The 19,365-nt window shown below is 39.1% G+C and overlaps 1 protein-coding gene across 3 annotated transcripts in view; it reads right to left on the reverse strand.

Annotated features, from left to right (window-relative positions):
• The window catches only part of C10H11orf65 (chromosome 10 C11orf65 homolog), a 68,062-nt gene that overhangs the window by 4,511 nt on the left and 44,186 nt on the right, over positions 1-19,365 (reverse strand). For all 3 annotated transcript variants that reach the window (XM_047691123.1, XM_047691122.1, XM_047691121.1), the window contains 2 exons: positions 18,621-18,751; positions 10,026-10,196 (listed from right to left, as the gene is read on the reverse strand). In XM_047691123.1, coding sequence (XP_047547079.1) covers positions 10,026-10,196; positions 18,621-18,751 — 302 coding nt within the window. The remainder of the gene's footprint in view (positions 1-10,025; positions 10,197-18,620; positions 18,752-19,365) is intronic.

Consider the following 19,365-nt stretch of genomic DNA (forward strand, 5'->3'; position numbering starts at 1 on the left):
CTCAGTGGGTTAAAGCCTCTGCCTTCGGCTCAGGTCATGATCTCAGGGTCCTGGGATTGAGCCCCCCATCGGGCTCTCTGCTCAGTGGAGAACCTGCTTCCTCCTCTCTCTCTCTCTCTGCCTGCCTCTCTGCCTACATGTGATCTCTGTCTGTCAAATAAATAAATAAAATCTTAAAAAAAAAAAATTCACTTGCGGTCTGAAAAATATGAAGACTCCGGAAGAGGAACAACCATCTTGATAGAGAATATGACCCTGAAACCCACCAGGATAAACGCCAGCAGCAGGCACAGTAGCCATCATGTGGGTGATTTAATCATGACAATACAAGGACTGTTTTACATTCTAAGTGCCTATAGCGATGTATCTCTGGATACTGCAGAAGGGCAACAGTACTCCTCAGTAACCTTGAGTCCTACAGTTAAGTTGACTCTATCTATTCTTCAACGCAGTAACAATATTGTTCTCAGATGATACTGCTGCAACCAGAAGATGTCCATGATGGTTTCCAGGGGAGTGTCCATCTGTCACACAAGGGGCTAGCACACAACGTTTCTGGGAAGAAATTGGTTTGTATCACTGAACATCAATATTCAACACATTTATGTCATTCTAATGGTCTGACTATTGAAAGGTGTCCAAAGATTTCCACTATCAATTTTATTGAAGGGAAAAATGTCAGATGCTGAACTTCTTAACAAACAAGGTGTTATCAAGACAACTACAAATATCTAGATGACTATGAAGGTCTAACAGAGAGTACACTGTGGAGACCATAAATACAGTGCAAAAATGGTGCTTATACCTAACTCCTGCCATTAGTAGGGGAAGGTGTTTGCAAGTTTGGTCTTCCCTGAGATAATCAGTAGCCTGAGTTCAGTCATGTTACTGAAATATTCCAAATAATCATGCTGGATTCCTTTGAAAATTTGTTGTCCAGGATTCCACAGAAAAAGTTAGAACAGATGAATACCACTAAAGAAAACAAACCACAAAGGGAGAAAGCAAGAGAACAAGAACAGAAAAGAACTACAAAAAACAACCAGGAAAAAATTAGCAAAATGATAATAAATGCACCCCTATCAATAATTACTTTAAATGTAAATCAGCTAAATACTCCAATCAAAAGATAGAGGGAGACAGAATGGATAAAAAAACAAGAACCATCTATATTCTGTTTAAAAGAGATCACTTCAAAATAAAGACACATACAGACTGCTGGTGAAGGCATGGAGTAATGCAAATGGAAGTCGAAAAAAAGCCAGAGTAGCAATATTTATATCAGACAAAACAGACTTTAAAACAAAGACAGTAGCCAGAGACAAAGAATGGCATTACATAATGATGAAGGGATCAATCCTACAGGAGGATATAACAATTGAAAATATCTCTGCACACAACAAAGAAGCATCTGGCAAATGTTAACAGATATTAAGGGAGAAACCGACACTTATATAATTATACTAGGGGATTTTAACACTGCATCTGTGTCAATGGACAAATTACCCAGACAGAAAATCAATAAGAAAACAGTGGCTTTGAACAACATATTAGATCAGATGAATCTAACAGATTTATATAGAAAATTCCATCCAAACACAGCAGAACACATATTCGAGTGTAGATGGAATATTCTCTAAGACAGATCACGTTAGGCCAAAAAACCAGGCCAGAAAATAAATCTCAATAAATTTAAGACTGAAATCATATCAAGCATCTTTTCTGACCACATCAGTATGCAACTAGAAATCAATTACCAAAAACCCCCACCAAAACAACAACAAAAAATTCACAAACACATGGAGGCTAAACAATACGCTACTTAATAACCAATGGGTCAACAAAGAAATCAAAGAAGAAATAAAAAATATGGAGATGGGTTGCCTGGGTGGTTCAGCCAATAAGCATTTGCCTTTGGCTCAGGTCCTGATCCCAGGGTCCTGGGATTGAGCCCACATCAGCCTCCCTGCTCAGCAGGAGGCCTGTTTCTCCTTCTCACACTCCCCCTGCTTGTGTTCCCTCTCTATCTCTCTATCAAATAAATAAATAAAATCTTCAAAAAAAATACATGGAGATAAATGAAAATGATTCCACAACAGTCCAGAATCGATGCGATGCAAAAGCAGTTCTAAGAGGGAAAGTTTGTAATGATACACACCAAACTCAAGAAACAAGAAAAATCTCACATAACCCAAACTTATACCTAAGGAACTAAAAAAAGAAAAAAATTAGTCCGAAGCTAGTAGAAGGAAAAAAATAAGGATAAGAGAGGAAATAAATTACATAGAGACTAAAAGAACATTAGAAAGGATCCATAAAACCAAGAGGTGGCTCTTTGAAAAGAATCAATAAAATTGATAAACCTTTAGCCAGTCTCATCAAGAAAAAAAGAATAAAATTAGAAACAAAATTGGAGGAATTACAACTGACACCAAAGAAATACAAAAGATTATATACCAACAAATTGGACACCTGAGAAGAAATGAATAAATTCCTAGAAACACATGAGCTTCTAAAACTGAATGACGAAGAAATACAAAAAATTGAACAGGTCAATCACTCTTAATGAAACTGAATCAGTATTAAAAAAAAAAAACCCCAACAAAAATCCAGGATCGGGGCACCTGGGTGGCTCAGTGGGTTAAAGTCTCTGCCTTCGGCTTGGGGACCGGCCCATGTCAGGCTCTCTGCTCAGCAGGGAGCCTGCTTCCCCTCCTCTCTCTCTGCCTACCTCTCTGCCTACTTGTGATCTCTGTCAAATAAATAAATAAATAAAATCTTTAAAAATCCACGATCAGATGGCTTCACAAATGAATTCTACCAAACATTTAAACTACAAGATATCTAGAAATAAACGTAACCAAAGAAGTAAAGGATCTGTACTCTGAAAACTATAGAACACCTGTGAGAGAAATTGAGGAAGACACAAAGAAATGGAAAAACATTCCATGCTCATGTACTGGAAGAACAAATATTGCTAAAATGTCTATGTTACCCAAAGCAATCAACACATTCAATGCAATTCCTATTAAAATACCATTAACATTTTTCATAGAGCTGGACAAACAATTCTAAAATTTGTATGGAACCAGAGAAGACCCTGAATAGCCAAAGGAATGTTGAAAAAGAAAACCAAAACTGGTGGCATCCCAATTCCAGATGTCAAGCTGTATTACAAAGCTCTCATCATCATGATAATATAGTGAGGCAACAAAAACAGACACGTAGATCACTGAAACAGAACAGAGAACCCAGAAATCGACCCTCAACTCTATGGTCAACTAATCTTCAACAAGGCAGGAAAGAACATCCAGTGAAGAAAAGACATTCTCTTTAACAAATGGTATTGGGAAAATTGGACAGCCACATGCAGAAGAATGAAACTGGACCACTTTCTTACACCATACCAAAAATAGCTCAAAATGGATGAAACACCTAAATGTGAGACAGGAATCCATTAAAAGTGTAGAGGAGAACACAGGCAGCAACCTCTTTGACCTCGGCCACAGCAAATTCTTGCTAGACATGTCTCCAAAGATAAGAGAAACAAAAGCAAAAATACCTATTGGAACTTCAAGATAAAAAGCTTTGCACAGCAGAGGTTAACAGTCAACAAAACTAAAAGGCAACCTATGGGAGATATTTGCAAATGGCAAAACAGATAAAGGGCTAGTATCCAAGATCTATAAAGAGCTTATCAAACTCCACACCCCAAAAAAACAAAAAAAATCCAGTCAAGAAATGGGCAGATGACATGAACAGACATTTCTCCAAAGAATACATCCAAATGGCCAAGAGACACATGAAGAAATGCTCCACATCACTCCTCCTCAAGGAACTACAAATAAAAACTACAATGAGATACCATCGCACACCAGTCAAAATGGCTAACAACTCAGGAAACGACAGATGTTGCCAAGGATGCGGAGAAAGAGGAAGGAACCCTCTTATACTCTTGGTGATAAACTGGTATAGTCACTCTGGAAAACAGCATGGAGGTTTCTCAAAAAGTTACAAATAGAGTTACCCTACGACCTAGCAATTGCACTATTGCACTACTAGGTATTTATCCAAAGGATACAACCATAGTGATTTGAAGGGGCACATGAACCCCAATGTTTATAGCAGCAAAGTCCACAGTAGCCAAAATACAGAAAGAGCCCAGATGTCCATTGACATATGAATGGCTAACAAAAATATAGTGTGTGTGTACACACACACACACAAACACACACACATACAGGAATACTACTCAGCCATGAAAAAGAATGAAATATTGCCATTTGCAATGACATGGATGGAACTAGAAGGTATTATTCTAAGCAAAGTCAGTCAAAGAAAGACAAATACCATATGATTTCACTCATATGTGGAATTTAAGAAAACAGATGAACACAGGGGAAGGGAAGGGAAGGAAAAATAAAATAAGATGAAAACAGAGAGGGAGACAAACCATAAGAAACTCTTAACACATGGAACAAACTGAGGGTTGCTGGAGGGGAGGAAGGTGGGGGGATGGGGTAACTGGGTGATGGGCATTAAGGAGGTCATTTGAAGTAATGAGCACTGGGTGTTATATGCAACTGATGAATCACTAAACTGTACCTCTGAAACTAACAATGCAGTGTATGTTAATTAAATTGAATTTAAATTAAAACATTTAAAAAGTAAAGAAAGAAGATTGAATACTGATTCTTATCAAACTGTTCCAAAAAACAGAAGAGAAAAGAAAGCTTCCAAATTCATTCCATTAGGTCAGCATTACACTGATGCCAAAACTAGTCAGACACCACAGAAAAACAAAACAAAACAAAACTATGGGCCAATTTACCTGATGACACAGGTGCAAAAATCCTCAACAAAATATTAACACACTGAAGGCAATAATATTAAGAGGATCATCCACCACAATCGAGTGGGATTTAGTTCAGGGATGCAAGGGTGGCTCAATATTTGCAAAACAATCAATGTGATACATCACGCTAACACTAAGAAGGAAGAAAACCATATGATCCTCTCAATAGATGGTAAAAATGCATTTGACAAAATACAATATTGTTCATGATAAAAACTCTAAACAAAGTAGGTTTAGAGGGAACATACCTCAATATAATAAAGCCTATATATGAAAAACACATAGGTAACAATGGTGAAAACTGAGCTTTTCTGATAAAATCAGGAACAAAGTAATAATGTTCACTCTCACCACTTTTCTTCAACATAGTACTGGAAGTCCTAGCCACAGCAATCAAACAAGAAATAAAAAGCATCTAAATTTGTAAGGAAAAAGTAAAACTGTCATTATTTGCAGTTGACATGATACTACATATAGAAAACCTGAAAGACTCCACCAAAAAGCTATCAGAACTCATAAGTGAGGTCCCTGGGTGGGGACCTTTTTTTTCTGACTCTTTTTTTTTTTTTTTATGATTTATCTATTTGAGAGCGAGCGAGCACAAACAGGAGCATGAGCACGAGCACGAGTGCAGGGAAAGGGGCAGAGGGAGAAGCAGGCTCCCTCCCTGCAGGGAGCCAAACACAGGGCTCAATCTCAGGACCCCAGGATCATGACCTGAAATGAAGGCAAACTGGGCCACCCGGGGGCCCCTCAGCATCTGACTCATGATCTCAGGGGTCATGAGCTTGAGCTTCATGTTGGGCTCCATACTCAGGAGCCTAGAAAAAAGGGATAAAAAGAATCTGTACTCGAGGAACTACAGAACACTCATGAATGAAATTGAAGAAGACACAAAAAGATGGAAGACCATTCCATGCTCTTGGATCGGTAGAATAAACATTGTTAAAATGTCTATACTGCCTAGAGCAATCTATACTTTTAATGCCATTCCGATCAAAATTCCACAGGTATTTTTCAAAGAACTGGCGCAAATAATCCTAAAATTTGTATGGAATCAGAAGAGACCCCGAATTGCTAAGGAGACGTTGAAAAAGAAAAACAAAACTGATGGCACCACATTACCTGATTTCAAGCTTTACTACAAAGGTGTGATCACCAAGACAGAATGGTATTGGCATAAAAAAAGACACATAGACCAGTGGAACAGAGTAGAGAGCCCAGATATGGACCCTCAACTCTATGGTCAAATAATCTTCGACAAAGCAGGAAAAAATATACAGTGGAAAAAAGACAGTCTCTTTAATAAATGGTGCTGGGAAAATTGGACAGCTATATGTAGAAGAATGAAACTCGACCATTCTCTTACACCATACACAAAAATAAACCCGAAATGGATAAAAGACCTCAACGTGAGACAGGAATCCATCAGAATTCTAGAGGAGAACATAGGTAGTAACCTCTTCGATATCAGCCACAGCAACTTCTTTCAAGATATGTCTCCAAAGGCAAAGGAAACAAAAGCAAAAATGAACTTTTGGAACTTCATCAAGATCAAAAGCTTCTGCACAGCAAATGAAACAGTCAACAAAACAAAGAGGCAACCTATGGAATGGGAGAAGATATTTGCAAATGACAGTACAGACAAAAGGCTGATATCCAGGATCTATAAAGAACTTCTCAAACTCAACACACACAAAACAGATAATCATGTCAAAAAATGAGCAGAAAACATGAACAGACACTTCTCCAATGAAGACATACAAATGGCTAACAGACACATGAAAAAATGTTCATCATCACTAGCCATCAGGGAGATTCAAATTAAAACCACATTGAGATACCACCTTACACCACTTAGAATGGCCAAAATTAGCAAGACAGGAAACAACATGTGTTGGAGAGGATGTGGAGAAAGGGGAACCCTCTTGCACTGTTGGTGGGAATGCAAGTTGGTACAGTCACTTTGGAGAACAGTGTGGAGATTCCTTAAGAAATTAAAAAGAGAGCTTCCCTATGACCCTGCAATTGCACTACTGGGTATTTACCCCAAAGATACAGATGGAGTGAAAAGAAGGGCCATCTGTACCCAATGTTTACAGCAGCAATGGCCACAGTCGCCAAACTGTGGAAAGAACCAAGATGCCCTTCAACAGATGAATGGATAAGGAAGATGTGGTCCACATACACTACGGAGTATTATACCTCCATCAGAAAGGATGAATACTCAACTTTTGTATCAACATGGACAGGACTGGAAGAGATTATGCTGAGTGAAATAAGTCAAGAAGAGAGAGTCAATTATCATATAGTTTCACTTATTTGTGGAGCATAACAAATAACATGGAGAACATAGGGAGATGGAGAGGAGAAGGGAGTTGAGGGAAATTGGAAGGGGAGGTGAACCATGAGAGACTATGGACTCTGAAAAACAATCTGAGGGTTTTGAAGGGGCGGGGGGTGGGAAGTAGGGGGAACCAGGTGGTGGGTATTATGGAGGGCACATATGGCATGGAGCACTGGGTGTGGTACATAAACAATGAATTCTGTTATGCTGAAAAGAAATTAATAAAAAAAAGAATTCATAAATGAATTTAGTAGAGTTGCAAAATCCAAAATTAATATACAGAAATCTGTTGCATTTATACACACTGATGACAAAGTATCAGAAAGAGAAATTAAGAAAACAATCCCATGTTCAACTGCACCCAAAAGAGTAAAATATCTAGGTATAAACCTAATAAATGAGGTGAAAAACCCATATGCTGGCAACTGTAAGATACTGATCAAAGAAATTGAACACAACACAAATGGAAAGATAAACCATGCTTGCACATTGGTTTTTATAAGTTTTTAAAAAAGATTTATTTACTTATTTATTTCACACAGAGAGAGATCACAAGTAGGCAGAGAAGCAGGCAGAGAAAGAGGGAGAAGCAGGCTCCCTGCTGAGCACAGAGCCCAATGCAGGGCTCCATCCCAGGACCCTGAGACCATGACCTAAGCTGAAGGCAGAGGGTTAACCCTCTGAGCCACCCAGGTGCCCCATTGTTTTTTTTTTTTTTTTTAAGATTTTATTTATTTATTTGACAGAGAGAGATCACAAGTAGACGGAGAGGCAGGCAGAGAGAGAGAGAGAGAGAGGGAAGCAGGCTCCCTGCTGAGCAGAGAGCCCGACTCGGGACTCGATCCCAGGACCCTGAGATCATGACCTGAGCCGAAGGCAGCGGCTTAACCCACTGAGCCACCCAGGCGCCCCCCATTGGTTTTTAAATGTTAAAATGTTCACACTACCCAAAGCAATCTATAGATATAACATAATCCCTATTGAAATACCAAAAGCATTTTTCACAGAACTAGAACAATCATAAAATTAGAATGGAACCACAAAAGACCCCAAATAGCCAAAGCAATCTTGAGAAAGAAGAATAAAAGCTGGAGGTATCATAATCCTAGAATTCAAAATACACTATGAAGTTATAGTAATTAAAACAGTATGGCACTGGCATGAAAACAGACACATAGGTCAATGGAATGGAGTACAGAGCCAGAAATAAACCCATACATATATGGTTAATTAATCTAGAACAAAGGAGGCAATATATAATAAAGATATTTTCTTCAATAAATGGTGTTGGGAAAACTTGACAGCCACATGCAAAAGAATGAAACTGAACCATTTCTTCAAACCACACACAAAAATAAACTCAAAATGATTATAGATCTAAATGTGAGACCTAAAACTAGAGATCTCCTAGAAAGAAAATGTATGCAGTAATTTCTTGATAGTCGTCTTGGCAACATTTTTCTAGCTATGTCTCCTCAGGCAAAGAAAACAATACCAAAAATAAATTACTGGGACTATACCAAAATAAAAAGCTTTTACATAGCAAAGTAAACTATGAACAAAATGAAAAGGCAACCTACTAAATGGGTGATATTTACAGATGAAATATCCAATGAGGGGTTAATATAATGAGGGGTTAATTATACAACTCAACACACACACAAATCCAGTTAAAAATGGTGGGAGATATGAATACACATTTCTCTTAAGAAGACATGCAGAAGGGCAACAGACACATAAAAAGATGCTCAACTTCACTCATCAGGGAAATGCAAATGAAAACCACAATGAGATATCACCTTATACCTATCAGAATAACTAAAATCAACAAGAGAAGAAATAGTTAAGTGTTGGTGAGGATATGGAGAAAAGGAAACCCTCCTGCACTATTGATGGGAATGAAAACTGGTGTAGCCACTGTGGAAACAGTATGGAAAATTAAAAACTTAAATACCATATGATCCAGTAATTCCACTACTGGGTATTTACCAAAAGAAACAAATATACTTATTTGAAAAGATATGTATGTTTATTGCAGCATTATTTATAGTAGCCACGATACTGAAGCAACACAAGTGTCCATCAAGTGATGAATGGATAAAAAAAGATGTGGTAGACACACACACACACACACACACATACACACACGGTAGAATATTACTTGGCCATAAAAAATGAACTCTTGACATTAGTGAAAATATGGATAGAGATAGAGGGTATAATGCTAGGTGAAATAAGTCAGACAGAGAAAGACAAATACCGAAGAATTTCACTTTGTGTGGAATCTAAGAACTAGATTTTGTTTCTAAAAAGCAAATGAACAAAAAAACCACCAGACTCTAAATATAGAGCACAGATGTTTGTCAAAGGGAGGTGGGTGGCAGAATAGGTAAAACAGATAAAGGGGATTAAAAGATACAAGTCACAGAGATGAGAAGTACAGCACTGGGAATAAAAGTTGGTAATACACATAGTAAAGTTGTGTGGTGACAGATGGTGATTGTATTTATCATGGTGAACACTGAGCTATACACAGAATTGTTGAATCACTATTTATAGACCTACAACTCATATAACACTGTATGTTAATTATACTTCAATTAAAAAAAAGAATACCTAAGTCTAATTTTTTTCTACTTTTATATCATCTTTTTATATTCTTCCCTCATCTCTTCTTTTTTCCTAGACAAACAATACTCTTTCTTTTTTCCTTTTTTTTTTTAAGACTACGTTTGTGGGCCCAAGATTCGAAGCAGAGGTGGGAACATCAGAAACACACACGGGGCCTGCCCTTGCTCCCCAGGAAAAGCAGAAAGCATTTACTCATCGAAGTTCAGGGCATTTGTCCAGTTCAGCACTTCATCCACTTCCCATTCCATCACTGAATCTAGTCCACCGCTTTCAACAGCTCTCATGAGCCCCTTGGTTGCTGTGTGAATTAAATCTAGAGTTCTACGATTTGTTGACTTAGCCTCTAGGTTTCCTGCATAGTACCTAAACGGGGAAAGGAAGGGAGACATCGATCTTGTGAACCCGGTCATTACTAGTAGATGCAGTTAATAGATATATTGTTGCTGTGAAGCCATTTACATATTAAACCACGTTTTCACCCGATTTAACTTAAATACATCTAAACCAATTCAATGTGATGGGATGTTTTGGGGGAAAAAAAGAATCAAAAGAAAGAGAAAGTAAGCAACCGAATCAACCACATTACCCTGTAAAGCCTCATTTCAAAACCAACCCTCAGCACACTGCATTGCTATGATACAATGAAAAACCAATTAAATCACTGAATCACAAAATTAGAGTCAAAGGATCTTGGAGATCAGATGAGTAACCTTCTCGTCTTTCAGGAGAGAGATTAAGTCCTAGAAGACAAGGTCATGTGGCTAAAGGCTGGTAAGGGCTGGGAAAGTGGAGGGGAACAGGAAAGAGAAGGAGAGGCAAAGGGAAGAGAGATGGTAACACCCTCTTTTGTGTCAGGTACTTTTCATACATGATCTGGTTTAATTCTAAAAAGACACAGCCATTTGTGACAGCTGTTTTTACTCCCATTTTATGGGTGAGCAAATGGGGAGGTGGAGAAGTTAAGAAATTGCTCAAGATCATGTAAGCAGTCAACAGATGTCAGAGCCCGTATTCGAATGTGACTCCAAGCTAAGACTTCTTCGGTGGCACTGTTCTGTCTCATGCATCAGTGAGTGCATCTACCACACGTGAGCTGAGTGAGTAGAGACAAGTCAGCAGTCTTTACCAAGAATATTAGAAAATAGCATTTATTCTTTTGTTTTTCATTTTAGGATCTATATTGGCATTCCATTTTAAAGTTAACCTATGCTGAAACTGTTTTCATTTATTAAATCAACACAGAGCAGGAAGCGGCACGGTGGTCATGTAGGGCTAGGTAGGGCTCTGATATCCAGCCATCTGGCCTTGAGTCTTGCTTCTGTGATTTATTTACTAGCTCTATGACCTTTCCAAATAACCTAGTCTTCTTGGGCTTCAGATTACCTTAAAATGGTAATCATCATATCCTCTTCTCAGCATTCCAGAAGCGTTTAGAAGTGTGAATCTTTATAAGGCATTCAGAACTATGACTGGCACATAGGAAATATTCAATAAAAGAAGGCTTACAAGTTCCTGGATGGTAAGGGGTCTGACAGTAATAAGGTATGTCTCTGCCTTCATGAAGTTTCTAACTTTTTCAAATAGTTAACAATCCATGAGAGCTACTTTCATAGAAGGAGAAACATGCCTCTTGATTTATATTAGTTAGCAAGAGCACAAATTTTAAGAAAGTATGATTTCACAATTTTTCTATAGTTCTTCATTCACTTACTCATGTAATAAATATTTATCGACTGTCCACCATTTGCAAAGCATTGTGTACAGAGGTGGGATTCCTCCGTGGAACTTGCAATCTTCTACTCTATATTTCCTGAACATAATAGGCACTCAAAAAAATATATACTAAATGAATGAATGATGGTACCCAATGGCCCAGGTTTATTAACAAATGCTGATGCCACAACAAAAATATATTTAGAAATCAGAAACTTCTGGAAGGCTAGAGGTGAGCACATTTTTTATGAGTTCTTTCATGTTTTATATTCCCAAATATACACTTGTGATTAGATTCGGACACCTGGATGATATTTCTTTTTTCTTTGGCAACAGTGATTTAAAAGTTCAGGTATCTATTTTTGCTCTCATCAAGGATATACAGGAAAAGGATGAATTTTAAAGAGAATTATAATACTTATTCCAAGAATTTAATTCTGTTTTAAACTTTTTAAATATTAGTCACTATTTATAGTTAAGGGGGCTAGAATAGTAATCAAACAATGATAGGCTAGCAAGTAGAACAGAACTTCAAATATAATAGTAACCAGAAATACAGATCACTTTATAACCTTAACTTGTTTTATAAAAAATGGTATTTAAAACAAAAACAATATAAAATTTGGCTTTAGAGGTAATGTTGCAATATATCCATTTTAAAATGATTTCTTATTCTAAGATAGAAAATTTAAAGAGAAAAAAATTATAAAAATGTCTTTCTGAATATACCAACAGGGAGAGAAGTTAAAATGCAAAAGACCTACTAAGAATCAAAGTTTAAACTGGAAAAGAAGTCAAGAAGAGCTAAGATCTGTAGGACACAGGAAGGGAATATAAAAAAACACACTTTTTTTTAATTAAGAGAGAGATTAAAAAATACGAAGATTTTGTTTATTTTGTTCACTGCGGATTCTCAGCAAAGGTCGGTAGAGGATGCCATCAGTGAACAAAGCACACCAAGTAACGTTTCTCCTTCACCCCCTGCAACCTTACATAAAGGAAACATTACAACCACATTCAGCCATAAGGACTGAATGCCTGACTTGGTCGCTGGCTCATTCAATTCATTCAACAAAAAACATGTATTCGTTAAGCATCTACTATGTCTACAGCCCTGTGCTGACAAATAGATCAGAGTACCTGTTCTTCAGGAGCTCAAAGTGTGGAAGCGGCAGACCAGTATGAGGAGATTTGCAAAAGTGTGACAACTGAGTATTTATATATCTGTGAAGGCACCTCCAAAAAAAGTGCCAGTGCCTAGCTAAGTCAGGGCAGGCTTCAGAAGGAGATGTTGAGCCACGTATCAAAGGTGAAAGCCGGGGCGCCTGGGTGGCTCAGTGGGTTAAAGCCTCTGCCTTCGGCTCAGGTCATGATCTCAGGGTCCTGGGATCGAGCCCCGCATCGAGCCCCGCATTGGGCTTTCTGCTCAGCAGGGAGCCTGCTTCCCTTCCTCTCTCTCTCTGCCTGCCTCTCTGCCTACTTGTGATCTCTGTCAAATAAATAAAATCTTAAAAAAAAAAAAAAGGTGAAAGCCTTGTTGCCATGGAATTGAGCCAGAAAAGAGCAACCTGGGGAGAGGGACTATCGTGGGATGTAGGGACAGTGAGCCCCTAATATGTTTCAGGTAAGGAGGGGATTTAATCTGTTTTTGAGACATGGCATTAGTGTTTACACAGAGATGACAAAAGACTAGAGACAAAGAGAGCAAGCAGAAGGACTCTGCCTGTGAAGTAGAGACGAGAGCACTGAGCACTCCAGTCGGGGAGGGACAGGCATGCCAGACTTGGGAGAGTGTTTGGAAGTAGAACTGATAGGACTTTCTGACAGATGACACATGGGAGCTTATGAAAGGTAAGAAGTCAAGGCAAACCCCTACATTTCTGGCTTGGATGACTGGGTAAATGATGGTATCATAACCTGAGGCCAAGAGGAATATGTAATAGAAACAATTTTTATGATGAAGAATATAAGAAATTCAGTGTTAGACCAGCTGAGTTTGAGATAGAAATGTCTGTGTAATTAGAAATACAGAGCTCAGTTATGGATGAGGATTGTTTTGAGAGTAAACAGAGGAAAGGAAAAAAAAGAAAGATTATTGTTCATGTGCATTGGCTTATTACCAGGTGTCCTCCCCACCCCACCCTACCATCCCCCACCCCACCCCATGCTATGCCTGGGCTTCAGCAAATCATACAAATGTTCCGTCAATGCCAGCTGTTTCTGGTGACAGTACATACGGTGCATGTATTTTGTTGTTCTGAGCCTAGTACTACACTTCCTGTACATGGGCCCCTGGTTAGAGGCAATGTTGAATGGAACAAAATGATGATGGATAAGGCTTCTGTGATAAATGGTACTGCTGACCGAAGTAACGCAAGCAGAGAAATCAAACACACATCCAGAATGTTTGTCTATCACTGCGAACATGAAGAGATGCCACCTGACTGTGAAGGGACTAATCAGCCTGCCACCAGGCAGCCAGCACGCTGTTGGAGGCAGAGCAATGGCTTTTGCTGTCCAGTCAGCTGAGACTATGGAGTGGTAACGACCTCAGTGAGGAAAAGACCAAGTTTAGGAGTCTGTATGCAGCCTCCATCCCTGCACCCACGGCCGCCTTGTGCACGGCTCCACTGGGCAGCCACTGAGGTGGTCAGTGAGAAATGGACATCCACAGGCTGGGTCACCTCGTCCATCTGAATACTTAGTGCTTTCTGCCTCTTGGGCCCTTGGGAGGGCACTCACAAGGACACAAACATACGCTATGCCCATTATGAGTATACCTGCCCCAGATCTAATCCCAGTTTCCCCATTCAATCCCACCTAAGTGCCTAATCAGCGGAGAAGTTCTCAGTTACTGCCCACAGACAATAAGGTTCCTGTCTCAAGCTGTTTCTCCTTTATATATGAAGTAGAAAACCGGTTGTGCTCACTGGGAGGACAACCTTTGACCATTCTCTGAGCCTACTGTAATCTAGTGACTGTCCATATTGGATGTTGCCAGAATCCTGTGCTGATCCCTGGTGAATTAGACCTAATATATTCTCCTCTGTTAGCTGGCCGCAGGGGACTCCCCATGAAGCCAAAGGCATGCAGAAAAGCAGCACCAATACAGCTTAAGTGGGTGTGGAAGGACTCCAGGCCGCCTGCTCATACAGCTTACCACAGCCCTCCGGACCTTCTCAGATGCATTCTCTTCTGCACTTCATCTACTTTGTACTGAGATGATGCTGTATACTCTCAGCTTTATGGTTCACTGGATTAGATAAAACCCAGGTCAGCTCATAATCACAGAGCACTTACAGTCCTACTGCCAAGCATCCAGTCTCTCCCACAGCCCAGTAGCAGAACCGGAACTGATTTGCAAATTTAAAATAGAGGTTGGCAGAAGAGGGCATTATGTTACTCCTAAACCCTCTGTGCTGAGATCCTCTTATTACAAAAAGCCCCATATAGTATTTCACTGTATGTCCAATACTGTTGGGACTGCTTGGCCCTAAAGGCCAAGTGGGAGGACCGTGACCACGCTGTGGACCTGCTACCATGTTCGTTCTTACACCTTGTCCCACTGGAGCCCAGCAGCCTCATTAGGTTACCCGAAAACAGGCTGGAGCAGCACACCCCAATGCGGCACGTTTAGCTTCCTAAATCCAGAGACGCCCTGTAAGTGCTGTGTGCCTTCAAGACAGATATGCCAACGTACTGAAACTTGTCTCTCACTTTAGAAAGGATATCCCAAAATGTCCATAAGCTTTAGTAATGTGGCAAACCCTTAGCATTTTGCAAAATTCTCTCTCTCCCTCTGGTGTGCATTTGTCCTATGAAGTCATCCGGGGAGTTATTTCTGCTCACTGCATCTGATTAGTGTAAGGTCACCAGTGCAAGGACAGGCATGATGGTCTGTGGGAATGGAGATGTATGAGCCCCTAGGGAAAACAGGAGAAAAGCAGGAGAGCAGACACAGCTCTGAGAATAAGAAGGAAAGGCACATCCTCTTCTTCCCATGTAAATGCAAACTGCCTCTCTTTCTGCTTGCTGGCTGGGATGGGAAAGAACATGCGTCAGGCCAAGAGCAGCATCCCAGGGGCCAGGGGCTGTCCTGACTTGCTGCATTAGAGGAAACGCTTCTGGAAGCTCAGCTGCGACCCCTACCACTTCAGAGTTCCATTATTCCCAGCAAACTAAAGGTACCAATTCCACTACAGCTCTCCCCACTGTCATTTCCGGTCTATAAAAACAGCTACCATGGAGTTCATCTAGAACTCTGCAGCTCCTCTCATGTATTAGTGACTTGATGAGAACTGTCTTCTAGGGCCTGGGGTTATAGCTAGTGGGTAGCTGAGTAGACTGCACATGAGAGGAACGAAGACATGCATTCCCGAGACCAGAAATCCTTTTCTCTACAGTACACCAGAGGAGGGCAGGCATTTGCAATGGTAGAGCTTCGGCTGAGTTCAGGCTTTGATTAATCAACCAGACAATTTAACATCATTTCTGCATCTCAAGCCAACACATTGAATTCATAATCCTAAATGAATGTGATCATTATCAGTAAATTTAACCCAATCATCTTCTGATCTCACAACCTGAAAATCCACTCTCACATGTTTCCAAGGCTCCTATGAAAGGTTGGTGAATTCTTGTAAGCCTTTTGATTAATAAGCAATCTGCTCCTGGACTAGACCTTGACCTCCGTGTCCGGGCTGTTCTGAGAACTCTCCCCGTGGGCTGGAGGCAACGTGCAATGTTCATGGGAGAATGCTGAGGAGAAGCAGCATGAGCACATGCAGCAACTATGCCAGGGGCTGGAACGCTTTTATGCAGAGAAGGCCTGGGTCCCACAGAACAGGCAGGAAGAATTTCCACCACCAACAGGGGAGTTTTAAGTTCAAAGTTCTCAGCCTTGTCCATGCCTGCCCATATGTCCCCATCCCAGGTCTCTGGGTTCCACTTCCTCACCACTCGTGCCCTTACCTTAGTGCCCAGGACCTGAGAGCATTAAGTACTTGCTTGCATTGTAGGCACTGTAACCCTACGACCCTTACAACTGGTTCCTGGGCTGCCCCCAACTCACCCCGCAGGTACGAGAGATGAAGAACTACTTTATCAAGGTTTTCTGAATGTCTGCACATGTTCTTATAAAAATCAATGGATGAACGGATAAAGAAAATGTGATACACACACAAGAATATTATCCAGCCATAAAAAGATGATATCTGGCCATTTGCAGTAACACAAATGGAGCTTGAGAGCATTATCTAAGTGAAGCAAGTCAGGCAGAGAAAGATAAAATGCCCTACGGTTTCACTTACATATGGAACCTAAAAATACACAAGCTCACAGATAAATAGAATAGAATAAATAATAAATAAATAGAATAGATTGGTGAATGTCAAAGGTTGGGGGGGTGGACAAAATGGGTGGGGGGGTCACAAAAGTTTTTACAACTTTACTGAGGTATAGCTGATGTACAGTAACACATCTTTAAACAGAACATGAAGAGTTTTGACATAAGTATACACCTGTGACTCCATCACTATAGTAAAAAATGAACATTTCCATCACCCCCCCAAAGTTCCTTGTGTCCCTTTCTCATCCTTTCCTCCCTTCATTCCCCTAAACCCCTATCTCCAGACAACTACAGACAACTATTCACATATATATACAGGAGTAGTTACATATATATATATATATATATATATATATATATATATATATATGTATATATGTATATATACATACACATATATGTATGTATATATATCTCGCTAATGGTTTCTTCCTGTCTGTGGCTTGTCTTTTTTTTCCTCAAGATTTTATTCAAATTCCAGTTAGCTAATATACATGTAGCTTGTCTTTTTATTTTTTTAAGTGTCTTTCAGAAAGCAAAAGCTTTTAACTTTGATGAAGTGTAATTTGACAACTTTTTTATATGTCATGCCTTCTGTGTCCTACATAAGAAATTTTTGCCAGAACTAAGGTTACTAAGATTTTCTCCTTTGCCTACTTGTAGGTATTTTATGACCTTAGCTTTTATATTAAGATCTGTGATCTCTTTTGAGATATAAAACTTTACGTATATGGTGTGAGAGATAAGGGTCAACGTTCATTTTTCTGTATTTAAATATCCGATCCATTGAAAAGAATATCATTTTCCAATTATATTGCCTTAGCACCTGTGTTAAAACTCATCAGTGTACATGTGTATCCATTTTTCTCAACTCTTGATTCTGTACTATTAACCTATGTCTACATTTATGCTGATAATACAATGTCTTGAGTATAGTAGCTTTGGAGTAAGTCTTGGAATCAAGTAGTATAAATTCTCCAAATTTATGTTTCCAAAATTGTTTTTGGCTAAACTAGTTCCTATGCATTTCCATAAAAATTTTCAAATCAACTTGCCAATTTTCCCCCAAATCCTGCTGTAACATTTTTATTGTGACTGAACTGAATGTACAAATCAATCCGGAGACAATGGACATGTTAACAATATGGAGTCTTCTGACCCATGACCACCTTGTATCTCATGAATATCTTGTGAATTTTACATAATTTGGGATCCTGGAGTTTTTGTATTACTTTAAATATCTGGGGGATTTGTTTAGTGTATGGAGTGAAGTAAACTTGTAAACAATTTGATGTTTTCGCTTGCCATTAACATTTGTTAGACATGTACAGAATGACTTTTAGTGTAATCCATACAGATCAGGGTCTTAGGGCAAAAAGAAGGGTTAAGAAGGGTACAGAGTGGATCTGGAGGGCCAAATAAAAGTTATTTGGTATATAAGAGTAAATGCTTATTTTCGTATCTGATATTCCAATAGGCTGTAATTTCCTTGAGGTCAAAGACAACATGTCTTTCGCCATTTATATCCTAGAGATTAACAGTATCTCACACATAGCACACATTTGTTAAATGTTTGCTTTCTATGCATTTTTAAAAACAGAACTGTAATCTTACATTTTCTTTGAAAAATAGCATGGAGTCATTTTAATAGTGATAGCATTTTTTAAAATAACTTAAAATAGGATATATTTAGTAAGTCTAACTATTTCATCAACTTTTCAACTTACATTTTCCTCATCCATTCTATCTTTCTAATTTTTCTTTTCTTTTCCATATCTTGCCTTCTCTTCAGTTTAGAGAAATGGAATTCGATTTCTTTTTCTTCTCCTACCTCTGCATTTTCAGTAGACATCCAAAACTATTGAGAAAATGAAAAATGAGTACACAAAGTGGTGAGATACTGATTGTGAGGTTATCTGGTTACAGAGAAGAATTTCTGTGAGTTCAGTAGGAATATGTCAAGGTAGAAACAGAGGAGTGAATACACCCCTTTTAAGGTACTTCTTATGATACCATGAGTGAGTGGCACGTTGCACCTTCAGAGGCACATGTTACAGAAAGACTAACAAAGCACTCGTAACTTGAAGTACATAAGAACTACTGGTTGAACAGATAAATGCATAGACATACTCCAGTACTCTTTTTGTTTTTCATAACAGACCTTACCTACTATTCGTGCTGTTGACTTCTGAAGACTCTAATTCTCAAGGAGTACAGGCACCCTTCAAGAACAGTCTCATCATTACGCTCCAAAACTTTGTGGTTTCCCCGTGTGACCTGCTATCCTAACCAGTTGTCTGTTTTCTTACTTTGAAGTCATTTCCTCTTCTTTACCACATACACATTAAAGAAAAAGGAGGAGAGTTTGCTATCCCCTGTAACACTGTGTATCTGTCCCTCTTAAAGCACAGACTTACAGCACTGTACTGAAATATTCTTTTTACTTGACTCTCTCCTAAATTAAAAAGGAAA

The sequence above is a fragment of the Lutra lutra genome, chromosome 10, assembly GCF_902655055.1.
Source record: "Lutra lutra chromosome 10, mLutLut1.2, whole genome shotgun sequence".
NCBI lineage: Eukaryota > Metazoa > Chordata > Mammalia > Carnivora > Mustelidae > Lutra > Lutra lutra.